The 16,629-nt window shown below is 33.3% G+C and overlaps 3 protein-coding genes across 3 annotated transcripts; 1 reads left to right on the top strand and 2 right to left on the bottom strand.

The window, feature by feature from the left end:
- The first annotated feature begins 1,543 nt into the window (after positions 1–1,543).
- LOC145629438 (small ribosomal subunit protein eS8) lies at positions 1,544–4,494 on the top strand. Its single transcript, XM_081682040.1, has 5 exons — positions 1,544–1,677; positions 1,873–1,945; positions 3,170–3,500; positions 3,866–4,032; positions 4,263–4,494. Exons 1-5 carry the CDS (start codon positions 1,674–1,676, stop codon positions 4,336–4,338), a joined length of 651 nt encoding a protein of 216 aa, XP_081538166.1. The 5' UTR covers positions 1,544–1,673; the 3' UTR covers positions 4,339–4,494.
- A 1,518-nt stretch (positions 4,495–6,012) lies between these two features.
- LOC145627440 (putative serine/threonine-protein kinase PIX13) lies at positions 6,013–7,138 on the bottom strand. Its single transcript, XM_081679824.1, has 4 exons — positions 7,055–7,138; positions 6,782–6,918; positions 6,486–6,600; positions 6,013–6,367 (listed from the first exon to the last, which is right to left on the bottom strand). The coding sequence occupies exons 1-4, from the start codon at positions 7,089–7,091 to the stop codon at positions 6,036–6,038; spliced, it is 621 nt and encodes a 206-aa protein (XP_081535950.1). The 5' UTR covers positions 7,092–7,138; the 3' UTR covers positions 6,013–6,035.
- Positions 7,139–11,005: 3,867 nt separating this feature from the next.
- On the bottom strand, positions 11,006–14,765 carry LOC145627438 (putative MO25-like protein At5g47540). Its single transcript, XM_081679823.1, has 11 exons — positions 14,162–14,765; positions 12,908–13,069; positions 12,659–12,777; positions 12,498–12,572; positions 12,318–12,408; positions 12,112–12,171; positions 11,956–12,024; positions 11,726–11,824; positions 11,575–11,619; positions 11,343–11,445; positions 11,006–11,261 (listed from the first exon to the last, which is right to left on the bottom strand). The coding sequence occupies exons 1-11, from the start codon at positions 14,324–14,326 to the stop codon at positions 11,185–11,187; spliced, it is 1,065 nt and encodes a 354-aa protein (XP_081535949.1). The 5' UTR covers positions 14,327–14,765; the 3' UTR covers positions 11,006–11,184.
- Between the last annotated feature and the right edge of the window lie 1,864 nt (positions 14,766–16,629).

Here is a 16,629-nt window from a genome sequence, read left to right as displayed (position 1 = left end):
ACCGTATAGAAGCTAAATGTATTTTGAGGTTACAATGTAGATTTCTCAAAAAGGGGGGGCACATCGTAGAAAATGGAAAGTTAGAGGGTTATAATGTAGAAAAACCCTTATTTTATTTATAAAAAAAAAAAATTAAAATTAGAAGTTTTCAAAAAAAAAAAAAAAAAAAAAAATCAGAAACAAAAAAAAAAAAAAAAAAAAAAAAAAAAAAAAAACTAAACCCCAGCCACTCTTCCCACCGCACCACGACACCACCGCCCCTACGCCAGCCCAACCCCTTGCCCCCACCCCCACCGACGACCAACATCCTCTTTGGTGTCGACGGCCACCCTTCCCCCTACCCCTACCATCTCCATCCACTTCCCCCCCTTAAACCACCATCCTTGACACCCTAAAACCCCAAAATTGAAATCTCCAAAATCGAAACCCTAAATTTCGATTTTAAGGTTTTTGATTTTAGGGTTTAAGTGAGGTGGTTTCAGGGGGTGGAGATGGGAGGGGAAGGGTTGGTTTGGGTTCGCCGGAGCGGAGAAGGGGCTTCGAATTAAGGGAAATCGATATTGGGGGTTTAAGGTGTCGAAACCCTAGATTTCGATTTTTGGGGTTTTTAATTAAGGGATCCGGCGTGATGGTTGAAAGGGTGGAGCTCGGAGGGGATGAACTGATTTGGGTTCTCTGGCGTGGGGGGGGGGGGGGGGGGAGTTTGGCCATCGGCGGTGGGGAGGGGAGGGATTGTCGAGGGAGAAAGAGAGTTTGTGAATCGCGGCTGGGTTGCGTCGTCGGCGTGGGTTGGCTAGGCTGGGTTGCATCGTTGGCGCGGGTTAGCTAGGCTGGGTTGCGTCGTCGCCGGTGCGGTTGTTCAGGGCTGGGTTGCGCCGCGGTGGGGACTGGCTGGAGGCGGAGATATGGTGGTGGCAGTGACAGACGGTGGTTGGGGCTGGGTCATGGTGGGTGTTTTTTTTTTTTTTTTTTAAAGTTTTTTATTAAGTAATTAATTTACTAATTTAATAAGCAACCAATCATAAGCCACCACGTGGCATAATTAGCCTTAATGACTAACGGAGTTACTGCCGTTAGTCATTAATGGCACTCGGTGAATTTTTTAAAAACTCAGTGGCATTTGGTGAATTTTTAAAGTGCTCAGTGGCATTTGGTGAAATAGCCGTATAATTAATGTACACCAGCCTTATTTAAAAATTTGTAAGCAAATAGCCAAGTACTAGTTAAAAATTACTCTGTACTGTAGTACTTTTTATATATATATATATAAAAAAAAAAATCTTAAGTTTATATTTCTATATATAGTTTTATTTTCCCAATAATCAAATTATGAAACACACTATAGTCAAATCCATAATCTTTTTTTTTTCGACGGGCAAATCCATAATCTTAAACCCATTTGTGTTCTTCAAAAAAAAAAAAAAAATCTTTAACCCATTTAAAAAATTTTAGGGTAAGGAATTCGGGTCTAATTATTTCTTAACAGATCATTTACAAAGCCCATTAAATACATTGAAACTAAATAAAAGCCCAAATAAAGCCCATTTGACGAAATAATTAGGGTTTATCTCACTCCATTTCTTCTTCTTCATCACCTCACTGCCTCCCTTCCCTCATATTCATAGTCGAACCTCTCAGAAACCCTAGTTTCTGGTTCCTCCAATTCTGCAAAAATGGGTATTTTCTCTCTCCTCCATTTTCAACCTGTTCAATTCATCAGATCTTCATTTGTTTTTCTTCAAGCTAATCTTCAATGGCGTCGCATTCAGAATTTCTGAATGTGTTTTTGAAGTTGTTTTTTCTAATATTAGGGTTTGATTTCTGAATGTGTAGTTGATTTTTCTAATTTTGGGGATTGATTTTGTTTATCAGGTATTTCTCGTGATTCTATGCACAAGAGGCGTGCCACTGGTGGCAAGAAGAAGGCCTGGAGGAAGAAGCGAAAGTAATTTCTCCTCTTTTTTAATATTATTTATCGATCTTTAGGTTTTTATTTGAGAATTTGATTTGCATTTTGATTATGTTTGTATTATTTTTGATGTCAGATTTATGTGATGAAATGATATTATATGATTGAAAATTTCATTCTTTTAGTTGATTTTTGTACATAAGAGCATGTTAATTTGTGTTATTTCATGATTTATAATAATGTTTGAGTATGATCAATTTTTTGAATTTAATTTCATGAATTTTGTTGTGCTTATGAGACGGTCCTGTGCTGATAAGTAACTACATCTGCACGCAACATATTCCATAAGCTACATAAATGTGCTATTGTCATCAATTTTAAGTTTTCCTTGCATTTTTGGGGAAAATATTGATGCTTTGGCATACATATTGTTCATCGTTGTCTCATTGTGAGTCGTTTCACCATTGATTTTAGTAATTGTGTGTGCTCTTTGGTTATATTTGTTGAAAAATTAGTGATTCGTTTGTGCTTATTAGACGGTCCTGTGCTGGTTAGTAACTCCACCGGCACGCAACATATCTGTAAGCTACATCACTGTGCTATTGTTATCGTTTTTATGTTCTCCTTATATTTTGAGGAAATCAAGTGATACTTTGGCATACATATGTTTCTCTTTGCTTTCCATAAAGTTACCCTAGCATTCAAATTAAACTTTACATTGGTTATTTTTTTTATGTCAATGTTTCACTAGAATATTTAGATACTGCCTCATCTTTCGGCTATAAGGCGTGAGATCTTCTGATCGATTTCTTGTATGCTTTGTTCTGGAGGCACATAAAAACTCCCAAGATTATGAGAGTTTTATTGTCCAAATTTGAACTATTTTCTTCAATTTGGATCCTCTCTAATTGGTACATTTTCAAGAACCCCCTTTAAAAATGTGGTTTTTTTTAAACAAATTAATTTTGTAAAATTTGGTGCGATAATGAATTGGTTCTGTCATGTCCCTGTTCTTACATGAGTTACTTTATCTACTTGAATGATACATGTTTCTTATTACTTTGCATTGTTATTTATGTTCATTTTCCCGTGGATCTTAGTGCTTGGCTAGCTGATTCATTACTTGCATATATCTATCTACCTTTGACTCTTTGACTCTACCCTTGTCTGCATAAAGTGTTCACCTTATTCAGTGCTCTCCTGTTGCATCCCTTGTGTGCTTTGAGCTGATGATTAATTTGCTATTTTGATGATATAAAGGTACGAGCTTGGGAGACAGCCAGCTAACACCAAGCTATCAAGCAACAAGACTGTTAGGAGGGTTAGGGTTCGTGGTGGTAATGTCAAGTGGCGTGCATTGAGGTTGGATACTGGTAACTTTTCATGGGGTAGTGAAGCTGTGACTCGCAAGACCCGTCTTCTTGATGTCGTTTACAATGCATCCAACAATGAGTTGGTTAGGACCCAGACTTTGGTGAAGAGTGCCATTGTCCAGGTTGATGCTGCACCTTTTAAGCAGTGGTATCTCCAGCATTACGGAGTTGAGATTGGACGCAAGAAGAAGAATGTAGCTGCAAAGAAAGAAAGCGAGGTATTTGCTTCCTCTTCCTTTTAACCCTTGTCATCATGGTTTACCTTGATTGAAGTTAGCCTATATATGCTATTCCTTCATTGCACATTACAGTTTTCTTGTTAATTAGCCTATGTCTGATTAAACAATGTATAGATGTCATGTGGCAGAGTTGACCAAATATGGGTTTTAGGGTGTGAGGTCTTGTAATTATGGTTTTGAGTTGTGGATTGATTAATTACTTGGTTAAGAGCATGAGTTTATACTTAGTTTTTGAAAAGTTTTGTTAAAAGTGAAATTGGAGAAGTTCCAAGAGTAGACGCGTATGTCATTATTATCTTGGTTGTACTAGGTTTCTGATGTATGTTTTGTATTCTTTTTGATAGGAGGCTGAGACCACTGAAGAAGCCAAAAAGAGTAACCATGTTGCGAGGAAGCTGGAAAAGCGTCAGCAGACCCGCACTTTGGACTCTCACATTGAAGAACAATTCGGTGGTGGTCGTTTGTTGGCCTGCATTTCTTCCCGTCCTGGTCAATGTGGCCGTGCTGATGGGTATGTGATTTCTCTTTTGTGAAAATGGACTTTGTTCTACCATTAAAACTAAGACCTACTATTTGCTAAATCGTAGCTCAATGACATCTTTAAATCATCATTTGGATAAAGTTGCTTTTCCTTTTACTATAGAACAGCATAAAATACTTAATCAAGTAGTTTAGATGTTTTGGCCTAAATTTTGTTTGGCTTGCGTTTCATTAAAGAAGCTTTAAATTGGTCTGTTTCAGATATATACTAGAGGGCAAAGAACTGGAATTCTACATGAAGAAAATCCAGAAGAAGAAGGGCAAATCTGCTGCTTAATTTTTTGCTGTAGAATCATAGTCAGATATGTTATATCTTTTTTTGGTTGATGGTAGTTGTGTTGAGTTCAACTCTGTTAATTCGTCCAAAACTTTTTGTAATGTGTAGCGTGCTGATTTTATATTTATGTTACCTCTAGTTAAACTTTGGCTTCCATTTTCATTCCTAAGCTCGAGCAAGTATAACAGGGTATACACGAATTACTTATCAGTATGATTTATTTGTGGATCTTCCAATTAAGAAAGATTGTACGAACAAGAAAAATGTTGCATCTTGAACACGCTTTAGCCTATGTTTTATTGAACACCCAACTCCAGCGTCTATACACACTTAACTCTAAGGCGTGTTAGTTGCAGGTTAAATTAAGTCACAGTATGATAGATGGAGGTGAAATTGTTCACTTCAGTGCTTCACAACCTTTGGGTTAGTTTGGTTAACTATTTTTTCATTCCCTTTTGGTACTTGTGTTAATGTAAAAACTATCATTTTTCAACCATTGGAACATGAATTTGGTGAAAGCTCGGTTTTTGATTGGGATTTGGGATGTGAATGTGTAAAATGGCTCAAAAAAATCCAACCCTAATTTTCCAAAATTTAGGAGTTGCTAGTTTGTATTCAATTCAAAAATTTTAAAATTAATTTAGAAAAACAATGTTAATGCTTTTTTAACCACAACGGACTAGTTGTCTATAAATTCCATGAGCCTTTTTCACAAAATAGTACTCCATAAAAAAGTAACCTTCACAAGCTTAGTAGGAGTAACTCAAGCCTTACTTTACCATCTTAAGAGTTTTTAATAATCTAAAATTTGATTTTGATTTTGATTTTGATTTTGATTTTGATTGGACTTTTGAGTAACTTTAACTCCTATACATTCCATGTCCTACAGCCCTTCAGGATTACCACACCCACTGCTAAAGACCACCTAAGTATCTACTACCTCCGTTTAGCAATAGTTGCAACTTGAAGGGAATTTAATATAAAATACTATATGAAGCCCGTGCGATGCACGGATCGATCTAATTTTTTTTTAAAAAATTATTCATATTTATGTAATTACATTTGTTATTTTATTAGTTGTATGTAATATATCATTTTCTCCGTATTTGTTTTAAATTATTAGATAAAATTTCTAATCTCAAAAGATAATATTTCGTATTTAATTAATGTGGCACTTGAATAAAATCTCATTGGTCATTTATTCTTATGTGGCACTTGAATTATTTATTGGATATAATTATAATTTATAATTTTACGTGGCACGTTAACTAATCTTAGGTGGTATAATCCAATTGTAGCGTTTTAAAAATATTAATCCTGTGTGGCGCTCTAATAATTTTTTAAAAATAAAAATCCTACGTGGCGCTCTAAAATCTCGGGAAAAAACTCCCCTTTATATATATAATATTAGATTCTAAAGTTACAAATACGAGTAATACTTAACGGAGGGCCTTAAATCGGACGTGTATAAAAGAAAATTCAATATCAGCCCAAAATTGCACAATTAAACGACCAAAATCCTCATGTTACATATTAACACATGTTTTTATATAGTAAAATCAATTGATAAATAAATAAGTTATATGACATCTACGAATGAAATATAATTATCAACACATTTTTTTAACAGATAATTTTGATGAATAATGCTATGTGCCTAACTGCCTATGTACAACCACAGCATACAAAGTAAGCTACTACTCCGTTCCACCATGAGTATTAGGTGCAGTTTTCAGCAGTTGAGCTAACTCAAATGCTACCTCCTGCATAGACGGGCGGTTTGCACTCTTTGCAGGCCGCACACCAAGGCATTTGCTAGTATATTGAGCCACCTTGAAAGCTACCTCGAGTGTACATTGACCCTTCAAACACGGGTCAATAACTTTCTCGAGTTCTGCCTTGTTGGAGACTGAGAGCCGCTCTATCCAGTTCTCCCTATTTGTATCTTTAGCATGATGAACGCCTATTAGCATCATATACAATATCACTCCAAAACTATACACAATGCTATGGTTCGTCCTATGACCTGCTGCAGTTTTACAATCACACAAATAACATAAGATTACAAAAGTACCAGGGAAATATGAAATGAACAAGGTTAGCAAAGACCGTGATTTACACATGAAAAAAAAAAAAACATTACTTACTATTTAAGATATCTGGAGAAAAATACTCTGAACCTTTACAACTAAACTGTTTTTTCGAGTCTTCTTCCCTTGAAAATTTTGGTAAGCCAAAAACCGATATCTTTGCATTATAATCCTGAACGATCCACAAGGAGAAAAACATAAGAGTTATGTATGACACTATGACATTATTGACATATTTATATCTTAGATTTTGCTTTTTGCATACATTTTATACTTTGTATCATATTGGTCTTCATAAACTACAATACAGAAAGCAAATTGTTATATGATCATACTTCATATTTATTTTGTACCTGATCAAGAAGTATTCGTGAGGGCCTAAAGTAGTCGTACACCCAAGGTATGTCCGAACAACTACTATCCAAAAACGCTAGGCCTTGAGCAACTCCCAAAGCAATGTTCATCCGCTGATCCCAGCTAAGCGTATTACCTGCAGAGGAAAACTCGAATTTAGCAGGACGACATTGATCAAAATGCCTAATAAAAAGTAACGGAGGGAGTAACATAAATTGATGTACAACTAGACTAATAAGTAAAGTAATACTTTATACATTTTAACTGCTTACCATTTAACAAATGGTTATTTAAGCTTCCTTTGGGCATATATTCAGACACTAAGAAAAATTGTTCCTTTGTCCAGCAATATCCTGATCCTAATAAGCGAATCAAGTTCGGGTGAGACAATCTTCCCAAGAAGTTCAGCTCATCCTACATATTTAGAAGTTGATCAAAAAATCAGTTAGAAAGATTGAACCTAATGCATTCTAATTCATCCAAAATGCAATGTTAGTTATTACCTGCCATTTTATATGTTGACTACTCTCTACACTACAATAATATGCCTTGACTACCACAGGGATTTTGGAAGTGGAAAAAGAAGATGGAGTAAGAACCGCCTCGTTCATAAAACCCTTGAACACTAGTCCATCAGTGAGAGACCTCGTCGAGCTGAAGTTCTTGGTTGCCTTTTTCAACTCCTTGTAATCGAAATTCCTCAAGCTACTGCTGGAACATCCTACTTCATGGTCTGGTGCTTTCTGTTCCAATTCTTTTTTCTTAGAAAGATTACGCAAGCACGAGAACATTATGATGGGTAAGTGAATGGGAATGAGGAGTTGTTAAAGCATAAGAATGTATTACAAGTTATATAGAGGTAGTCTCATTTACTAACAGAAGATTACAGCAAAAGAATGTATAGAATTATGCAGAATTACGCTGACTTACCTTGCATTCTGCAGTCAATTACAGACTATGAATCTGTACAAGAAAACATCAAATGTCAGTCAACTGAGTTTCCATATATGTTAGCAAAGAAATTATTTCAGGCTATTTTAGGAAAGTAGAATTAGACATTAACCATTAAGTCATAAGGTGGAATTCAACCCTATGAACAACGCAAACATAAAGATTGACTGAATTTTTTTTTTTTTTTTTTTTTCTTCTGATTGAGTACGTTAAGTTCAGGAGTAAACAACAGAAAGACTTCAACGTCTTGCTTATTTTGGCTGATTCTACTGTTCTACATCTCCTTTGTATCTTCTAATCTACCCTGTAATCTAACAGAAAGACAAAACACACGTTTTCAAAGTCATATATATTCTAACACTTTTCTTCAATTTTACTTAAAAAGCTAAAACATAATTACAAATTCCACTAAAAGTTTAATTGGTGAGGTCTCTATCTGTTGAGCCCATAAGATAACCCACATGTGAGTGGAACGTTGTCCCACATTGGTTGAGTTTATAAGTGAGAGTTTGTAATAGAATGTATATCTGAGTAAAATAGTGACTTTCTACTCTCATTCGTCAAAACATCATCCAAAAACATCTATAAAAATGCCAATGTGATTGTCTGTGAGTGGATTTGAAAGTTTAATCAGAAAGGTTTCTATCATACCTACAGACTTCAGCACCTATATTTTGGCCGAATTCCTCTGATACCTTTTGCATCTGAAATTATGCATCACACATTCATTTGTAATTTGTTAGCAGAGGGATGCCAGATGCAGTGTCACTTGAGGCGCTGAGGGGGAGGGAAGCTGAAAGAGATGCTCCATAAATAACACAGAATTGAAAAACAAATTTTGATAATATATTGCTCATTCATCAATCTTAACCAGTGTAAAAAAAAAACATCAATAAGCCCTCCAAGTATCAAACTACATCTGACAATACTAGCAAGCAATCTAGCATAAAAACAGGCAATGCTCTCATTAACAGCTCAGCCCAGGCATAGTTATTGACAGTTATACTGTCCAGAAGTCTGATATACTTTCCTTATAACCAGGACTGTTTCTCATTATTAAGAAGCAATGATTCAAGAGGTATTAGAGTAATAGAGTATGCAAGAGTCAAAGAATATAAACAATTGTATTCCCACTTCTTATATTTATATACAGGAAAGGAAAACAAGGGCACTACCCAATGCTTTCTTCTTCATTTCCTCTTCCATTACATAACCTTCTAGCAAGAACCATGCTCTGAGCTATTTCTTCTAATATCACAAGAAAGTAAGAAACAAATCCGGGGTCTTATCTGCCATTACCTAAAGTACTGGCTTTTCAAAAATATTATATCTTCTATCAAAGACAGAGACTGCACCTTCATGACTCAGATGACTTTATGTGCCCATTCTGTCTACTGCATAAAGTAGGCACTTGAACCACTTAAGAGCATCAAATATTACTTATCCCAAGCTCTTTGTTGGACCCAAAGACGAATAGCCATTTAGATATACATCGAGCTTCAAAAATGATGGATCATCTTTAGCAGATAACTCTCTTCCGCAGAGAGTTTCTGCTCTTTCTGATTGTTGATGCGTTTCCATTTAGTACTGCGTCCTTTTGAATCATCTGTGATCCACATATCTTGTGAGCTCAACCCAAAAGAGCAGAAACTTTGCTTGTGCAGCTCATTGCAGAAAACCCAACTCCAACAACCATTTAGTTCAGCATACCAATTTGAGAACGCATGTTACACTTTTTCGTAACTCCAACACTAACCTTCCCACCTCTCCTGTCCCTACAACAATCATTGTACCAAAACAAAATTGCAAACCATGTCACCAGTGAGAGTACTCCGAACCCTACAACATCCATAGCATCACTCTTCATCCATGAATGAATATAAAGGTATGTAAAGCTGAAACAAAATCTTCAGTCTTTACTACAAAAAGCTAAACCTTAGAGAATAATCACATTGTGTATTCAAATGGAACTTCCACTCAAAAGTCAATCAAAGATTACAAGGAGAAAATATTAATTTTGATTCTTGCATCAAAAGTAAAGCCACCATTCATCAACATATCATCATGTTTAAATGGGAAAACACAAAATTAGAACATAAAGCAAAAGGCACTCTGCCTCATTTTTTCTTCTCACCAAAGCCATGCTTTTTCCTAAGATGCTCCCTAACAAAATCGCTTCGAGCTTTCGTACGAGCTTGTTGTGGAGCAACATTCTTGTAGGAATAATGTATACCAACAACAAATAAAGAAATACCACCAAGAAAACATCCCATCGTCACTGCCAGCTTTCCAGGCGTCGAAGGATAACACATCACCATCTCTACTCCTTTTTTAGTTCATTCACCCCCAAATTTATTGCAGCAACTAACAATAGAAAAGAAAAAAGAGATAATTTTCATTCTTTACAGCCAACAATTAGAAATCTATGAATTTAGCCAATTAAATATAGAGGTATTGTGCTGTTGTGCATAATGTTAGAGAATGAACTATCTTTACAAATTACAACCAACAATAATCATATTATTCAGCAAAATGAAGCAATAATTTTGATGAAAATGTGATTCTACATTTTTTCAATTTGGGTATCTCAGAAAAATTTCATTGAAAACTCAAATGGGTACATAAATCAAATTACTATGTTTCATTTAGTCATTTTATCAAACAGGTGGTATGCAATACCATGAAGTCGAGATTTTTACAGCAAAGCTAAAAACTTTATACACCAAAATGTCGATAAACACAAAATTACAACTTGAAAAGTTATAGTTCCACAATTTAGTGATGTAAATGAGCAAGAAATCGAATTAAATTGGATAATTTGAGTTGGGGATAAAGAAACTACCTGTAAAACTCCGTGAATTGATCTTGGTAGATTGAATGAGAAGGCAGGAGAAGCTAAGTAATATTGCTAAAGTCTGACTTTGAAAGTTTGAAGTGATTGCTAATAAATTCAGAAGAAAATTTAGGTTACAAATCCAAAAGATGATCAAATTTGATTTGCTAATTAATTAGAAAGTGTATCTCAACAATATAGTCAATTTACACCACTATTTTAATTTGATTTGTAGAAAGATTTTGTAGATTAATCGCTTTTTAATCGCAATAATTTAAATCATTCTAGATTGACACATATCTATTCAAATATTCGACTTTTTTTTTAGATATTGTACAATAAACATTTGTTATTGAGTTCTCTTACCAACAACTTTGGTTACATGGACATATTTAACTCTACTTAACTTTAGGTCAAATAATAGACACGCTTATCGATATCAAATTAAATAGTCAAAAAATGAAATCAATCTCATAGTAAGATGTTTTATTTACAAATCCGCCTCGATGAAGAAATAGCTTACATAATATACAAGTTGAATATCAATTTGAAGGTAACAACTTCCTTTAACCTAAGCACCTAGTAACAAAATTCCGAATTTTCTTCAACTTAAGCCTGTCATCGAATCTCTCTTGGTGTCAATTCCGCTATCTCCTTAACCACTTGAGCTTTGTCCGCCTCAAATTGTTGATCCTCTGCTAACAATGTAATAAGCAATTTCAAAGTTCAAGTTGAAAACAAAATTATGAACTGCTTAAATGTGTAATAAAGATTACCTTTATCCAACTTAAAGTTACTAAATAATCGAAGAAGCTTGCTTCTATTAGCTATCAGTATGGTTGTGATATCAGGCGGCTTGTTTTTGTTAGCTGCGAATAACTGTCATACATAATAAATTAACATCTAGTTTTTTTGTTTACTGTAATAATTAAGGGCGCTATGATCCTTAATTACGCCTTACATTCTTAAGCGTAATATAACTTAAATAAATAATATATTTCCATATACCTTAAAGATATGAAATGCTTCCACTTGTATGGGCTTGCTTGATTCCTATACCAAAACAATATATTACTTGGTTAATAACTATTTTTATTTTTTGAATCACGATATTAATCGTGAAAATAATAGTTAATTCAATGAAAACGAAATTACATACCCTGAGAAGATTCATAAGAATCATCAAATTTTCTTTTGAGCTCACATATCGCACCATTATAGAAGAATTTGAACGATCAAGCAATATATCTCCCAAAAGCTAGAGGTTTTATACAAAATACAAAGTTATACATTACCAATCTCCAAAAAAACAAATACTACGTAAGAAATGATGAGATTTTAAGTTATATAGGTATATATTATCACTGCTAAATTAACATAATGATTTACCTTAACAGATTGACGCCTTGTAATATAGATTGGGGATTGCAGCAACTTATTGTTGAATTCTCTGAAAAACTATATCACGGATGAAATTTAATACTTATTATTATCCATTATGTTAAATGTATGTTGTTATATAAGTGTAACTTATATACAACTTACCCAATCATAGTTATTTGACAAAAATTCTGAGACCGTGGCTTTGTGTCTTGTTAATAGCTCCTACAAATACCACAAGGCATACAGCTTGTAAGACGGGAGCAATTTCATATCGATCATCTAACATACTAAATGTTCAGGCATTCTTGTAGTTCATAAAATTTTAATAGTAAGCTAATACGATAAGCAGATAGAGCAAGATATAAAACCTTGAAAGTTGCAGCTGCATCTGATGAAATATCAAAATCTGGAAGTTGTATGTAATCAAAAAACTTGCACAAGTGCGATTCAAGCACATATCTATGAGCAGATGAAATAATAACATTATTGTTGTTTTTTATCAGGAAAAACGTAGAATAAGAACTATAACATGATATTTGATCACTTACTTGGCAATGCTTTGATGGCGAATACATTCCCTCAACATATTACCATAATGCAAAGCTAGTAAATGGTCTTCATACCTTGTGACAGAATTCAACTCTTAAGCAATTCATCAACTCTTAAGCATAATAAGAAAAAATTAGGATAAAATCGTTGTTTTACGTACCCTGATACCAATACATCAATAAGATCAATGTTGGCTTCCAAGTAATCACACGCAATTAGACGTGAATGAACCTGCTGTCTTTGCAGATTTGCTACTACTTGAGTAGAATCTTTACGGGCCTAAGAGAGATCATCTTTTTTAATAATAAGCAACATCAGGAAAACAGGATTTTGGCCAAAATTAACAATTTCAAGTTCAAAATTCATATAGGAAAACCATTCAGTCAGTAATTATTATTTCATAGCTCACCTCCAAGTCAAGTTTCCGAAGACAAAATATAAGTAGACGAAGGGTATCTTCTCTGAAGAATTCTTGTGTTACTTGTGCACAAAATTCTGGGACGGGTTCAGCTTCACTCGTGCCATAAAGGATGGATTTAACATCCGCAATGAGTTCACCTAGTTCTTCCTTCTGAAGACGAAATCAGATCACAATTCAGTCTTATTCAAGCACATTTCTAGAAAGAGTATTAATCAAAATTATCAATTTCCTACACTTTTATAATAATGTACTTCATGTTCTTTATCTATTCATCATACATCCACACCGAGTTCACCTAATTCGACGAAACCAATCATGATTCAATTTTATTCATATATTAAAGCACATAATCTGTTCTGAAAGAAGTAAGTTACATCATCAGTTTCCTACACTTTTCTTTTTTAGTTCCATTTAACTCGACGAAACCAATCAACAAAGCACATAAATCAATCAGTTCCGGAAAGAGTATATAAGTTAAATCATCAGTTTCCTACACTTTTATAAAAATGTACTTTCTGTTCTTTATCGATTCATCATACATCAGCAATGAGTTCACTGAACTCCACGAATTCAATCATAATTCGACGAAATCAATCATCACAGCACATAAATCAGTTCTGGAAAGAGTATATATAAGCTAAATCATCAGTTTCCTACACTTTTATAAAAATGTACTTTCTGTTCTTCTTTATCTATTCATCATACATCAGCAATGAGTTTACTGAACTCGACGAATTCAATCATAATCCGACGAAATCAATCATAATAGCACATAAATCAGTTCCGGAAAGAGTATATATAAGTTAAATCATCAATTTCCTGCACTTTAATAATAATGTACTATATGTTCTTTATCTATTCATCATACAAATAATATTTGTCACATTCCAAACAGAGTAAAAACCCACAACATAATCCAAAATTGATCAAAATTAAAATTTCACTCCCTTAATTCTGTTTCATATTTTTTGAGATTAAAAATCACACAAAACCAAATTGAGTTTCTCACATTATACAAAATAATACAAAATTAATAATAAAGAATCATAAAAATCAAACCTTTTCTAATCATTATTCATCAAGATCACATTTTTTTTTTCCCATATTTGCCATAACATTAAAAACCCCACTATTAAATTGATGTTCCAAACACAACAAAAATCAAACCCCATTAAATAAGCTAAAAATTAAATTAAAATTAAATTAAAATTAAAAAACAAAGATTAAAATTAAAAAACAAACCCAATTAGGTGCTTGATCAACATTGGTATTATCATTGATAAGAATCAATAATTCTCGAGCACGGCGAACTATATCAACCGGGGTTCGATTCTTCTTCTTGGACTTCGACTTGAGTTTGTTCTTCAATTTCATAAGATTTTTCAACTTCTTCCAAAAATTAACCATTGTAACTCTATTAAAAAAACAAACTTTTTTTTGGGTCAAAAAAAAAAATTTTGAAGAATAAGGAATAAAACTCAAATTTTGCGTAAATTCATACACAAAAAAAGAGTGATAAATTGATGGATATGTATAATTTACAGGTAAAAATTAGGTAGTATTAAAAGAAGAAGAAATATAGTGTTTGCTATAATGACATTTTTTATGATTAACCTAAGAATTTTGATATGGGTATTTCTGTTTTTTTTTTTTTTCGATTTTTGATGATGATGATTTTTTATTTGTTTTCTGTTATTGGGTGTAGATTTTTGAGGGGAGAAAGAAAGGGCAAAAGACAATTATCATGTGATTTTGGAATTTTGATTTAATCAAGATAATATGAAGCAAGAAAATAAAGAATAAATTTTGAAATAAAAAAATGTATGCAATGTTTGATTGAGTGGATGGTGATGACCGAATCAGATTTTATAATTTGACTACGTAGGTAGAATCATATCATAAGTTAAAGTTTATTAATTTTGGCAAAAGTGCTTAGGTTTATAATTTGTTAATCGGTAAGCAATTGAGTATGGCGGTCAAATTTAATAAGTGTAATAAAAAGCGTAAATATAAACGTTTTAAGGGTGTATTTTGTTTATGTTAAGAAAGATAAGCTTTAGATTTTTTTTACAAAAATAAATGTTAGATTAATCAAATCTAATTCGAGTTGATTTTGTCCAATCAAGTTAAACATAAGGTAAAATTCAAAGCTATTTTAACTCAAAAATCATATCTTAATAGATAACTTCATTAATTGCAAACTAATTTAAAATCTGACTAGAGTGATATCACGTACAAGTATATAGTTATACTCTTTGCACCAAAAAAAAAATCTATAGTTATACTCTCCTTCAACACAAGTAAACCACGGATGAACCGATAAGTCATCTTATTCTTAAAAAAAATATGTTTTGATAAAATCTACTGTTGAGATTGTTCATATGAGCAAACAACTACTTTAAAATTCTAATGGTGCTAATTAATAAAAAAGTTGGCATTAGAGCAGACAAATGTCATGTGTTTGGAAGTTGGAAATTTTAATTTGAAACAGTATTACAAAGTGTTATTTTTATAAAATGGGTATGTTGGGTGAACAATGATATAAAGGACTTTATCAATGAAAAAGACCGGAGCTTTCTTTTTATTATAGCCCATAAATCTCATTAAAGTACCATGACTTTGCCATTATAATTTTTTTTTTATATAAAAAAAAAAAAAAAAAAAATCTTAATTAAATCAAAATTCGTTTTTCCTAACAACACCAAGTCAAGTTTTTTTTTTTAAAAAAAACACCGAGTCATATTTTATTTTTTTTTATTTGAAAAAAGAAGTTGCTAACAAGAATAAACAATATTTTTAAAAATTTAAATTATACAGTAATAATTACGAGGATCTAGGAGTGGAGGGATGGTTAGTCCCTCCATCTCTTGAGGGGTTTGATCCTCATCATCCCCCCTTCATGAAACGTCTCTAATAATAATAAAAGAGTGCTACGGATGTACTATAAATTAGCCACTAAAATTTCTGGGTGACATGACTAAAGTGTTTTTTTAGCTCCTTAATAGGGCATCCTATCAAACCAAAACATTTCATGTGTTAACTCGATCCAAGAGAGTTCTAATCTAGTTTCTCCCGGACTCCCAGTAGAGATTGATCCCACAACAATTTTTTTATTTTATTTTATGAAAGATCTCAATTATTCCACGATCACAAAGTTGTGAGATGCAATATTAACCACTAGACCAATTTCTACTTGGTAATTAAATCCTCGAAGCTAGTTAGGAAATTGTAGAAGTTAATAAACGACAATTGTATTTGACAATCTTATAGCTAAGACCAAAAATAATTGTAACATACTCCCTTCATCACTTAAAACTAAAGTATCTTAAACTCGACTAAGAGTCACTTTTGCGTTCTCGATTTTGGAAATCTTGCATATCTAAACAACTAACCACTTCTCCAAAACTCATAAAGTACATCAACCAATGTCATATGACTCATACCTATATCTAGTACGGAGTAGATAAGATGGTCCAACAAATAAATTTGCTGTGTTTCGTATATCATATCGGGTTAATAATCTTAATATAGGCTAGTTGCTGTTAGGTAGGAAACTTGGAGCAATTACAAAACTAATGGCAACAAAACTTTGCTTCTATAGTCCAAGAATATCATGTGAGACTCAGTTTTCCGGTAACATCACCCCTACATACATCCTTAGACTGTTTCCGGGTACACCTATAGCAAGGTATACCGTTCATCTTAATTCA

This window comes from Chenopodium album, chromosome 4 (assembly GCF_948465745.1).
Source record: "Chenopodium album chromosome 4, dcCheAlbu1.1, whole genome shotgun sequence".
In the NCBI taxonomy this organism is placed as follows: Eukaryota; Viridiplantae; Streptophyta; class Magnoliopsida; order Caryophyllales; family Amaranthaceae; genus Chenopodium; species Chenopodium album.
The sequence above is the reverse complement of the archived record's forward strand: the minus strand, read 5'-3'. Positions and strand labels throughout refer to the sequence as shown.

Excerpts from the sequence above, each read along its gene's own strand:
- LOC145629438 (XM_081682040.1), top strand. Across the intron at positions 1,946-3,169 it reads GCCTGGAGGAAGAAGCGAAA|GTACGAGCTTGGGAGACAGC; the intron begins GTAATTTCTCCT and ends GATGATATAAAG. Across the intron at positions 4,033-4,262 it reads CAATGTGGCCGTGCTGATGG|ATATATACTAGAGGGCAAAG; the intron begins GTATGTGATTTC and ends GGTCTGTTTCAG.
- LOC145627440 (XM_081679824.1), bottom strand. The coding sequence starts at position 7,091 with ATGCCCAAAGGAAGCTTAAATAACCATTTGTTAAATG. Across the intron at positions 6,919-7,054 it reads AAATAACCATTTGTTAAATG|GTAATACGCTTAGCTGGGAT; the intron begins GTAAGCAGTTAA and ends TTTCCTCTGCAG. Across the intron at positions 6,601-6,781 it reads CACGAATACTTCTTGATCAG|GATTATAATGCAAAGATATC; the intron begins GTACAAAATAAA and ends TGGATCGTTCAG.
- LOC145627438 (XM_081679823.1), bottom strand. The coding sequence starts at position 14,326 with ATGGTTAATTTTTGGAAGAAGTTGAAAAATCTTATGAAATTGAAGAAC. Across the intron at positions 12,573-12,658 it reads ATTGATGTATTGGTATCAGG|GTATGAAGACCATTTACTAG; the intron begins GTACGTAAAACA and ends TTCTGTCACAAG. Across the intron at positions 12,172-12,317 it reads ATGCAGCTGCAACTTTCAAG|GAGCTATTAACAAGACACAA; the intron begins GTTTTATATCTT and ends TGGTATTTGTAG.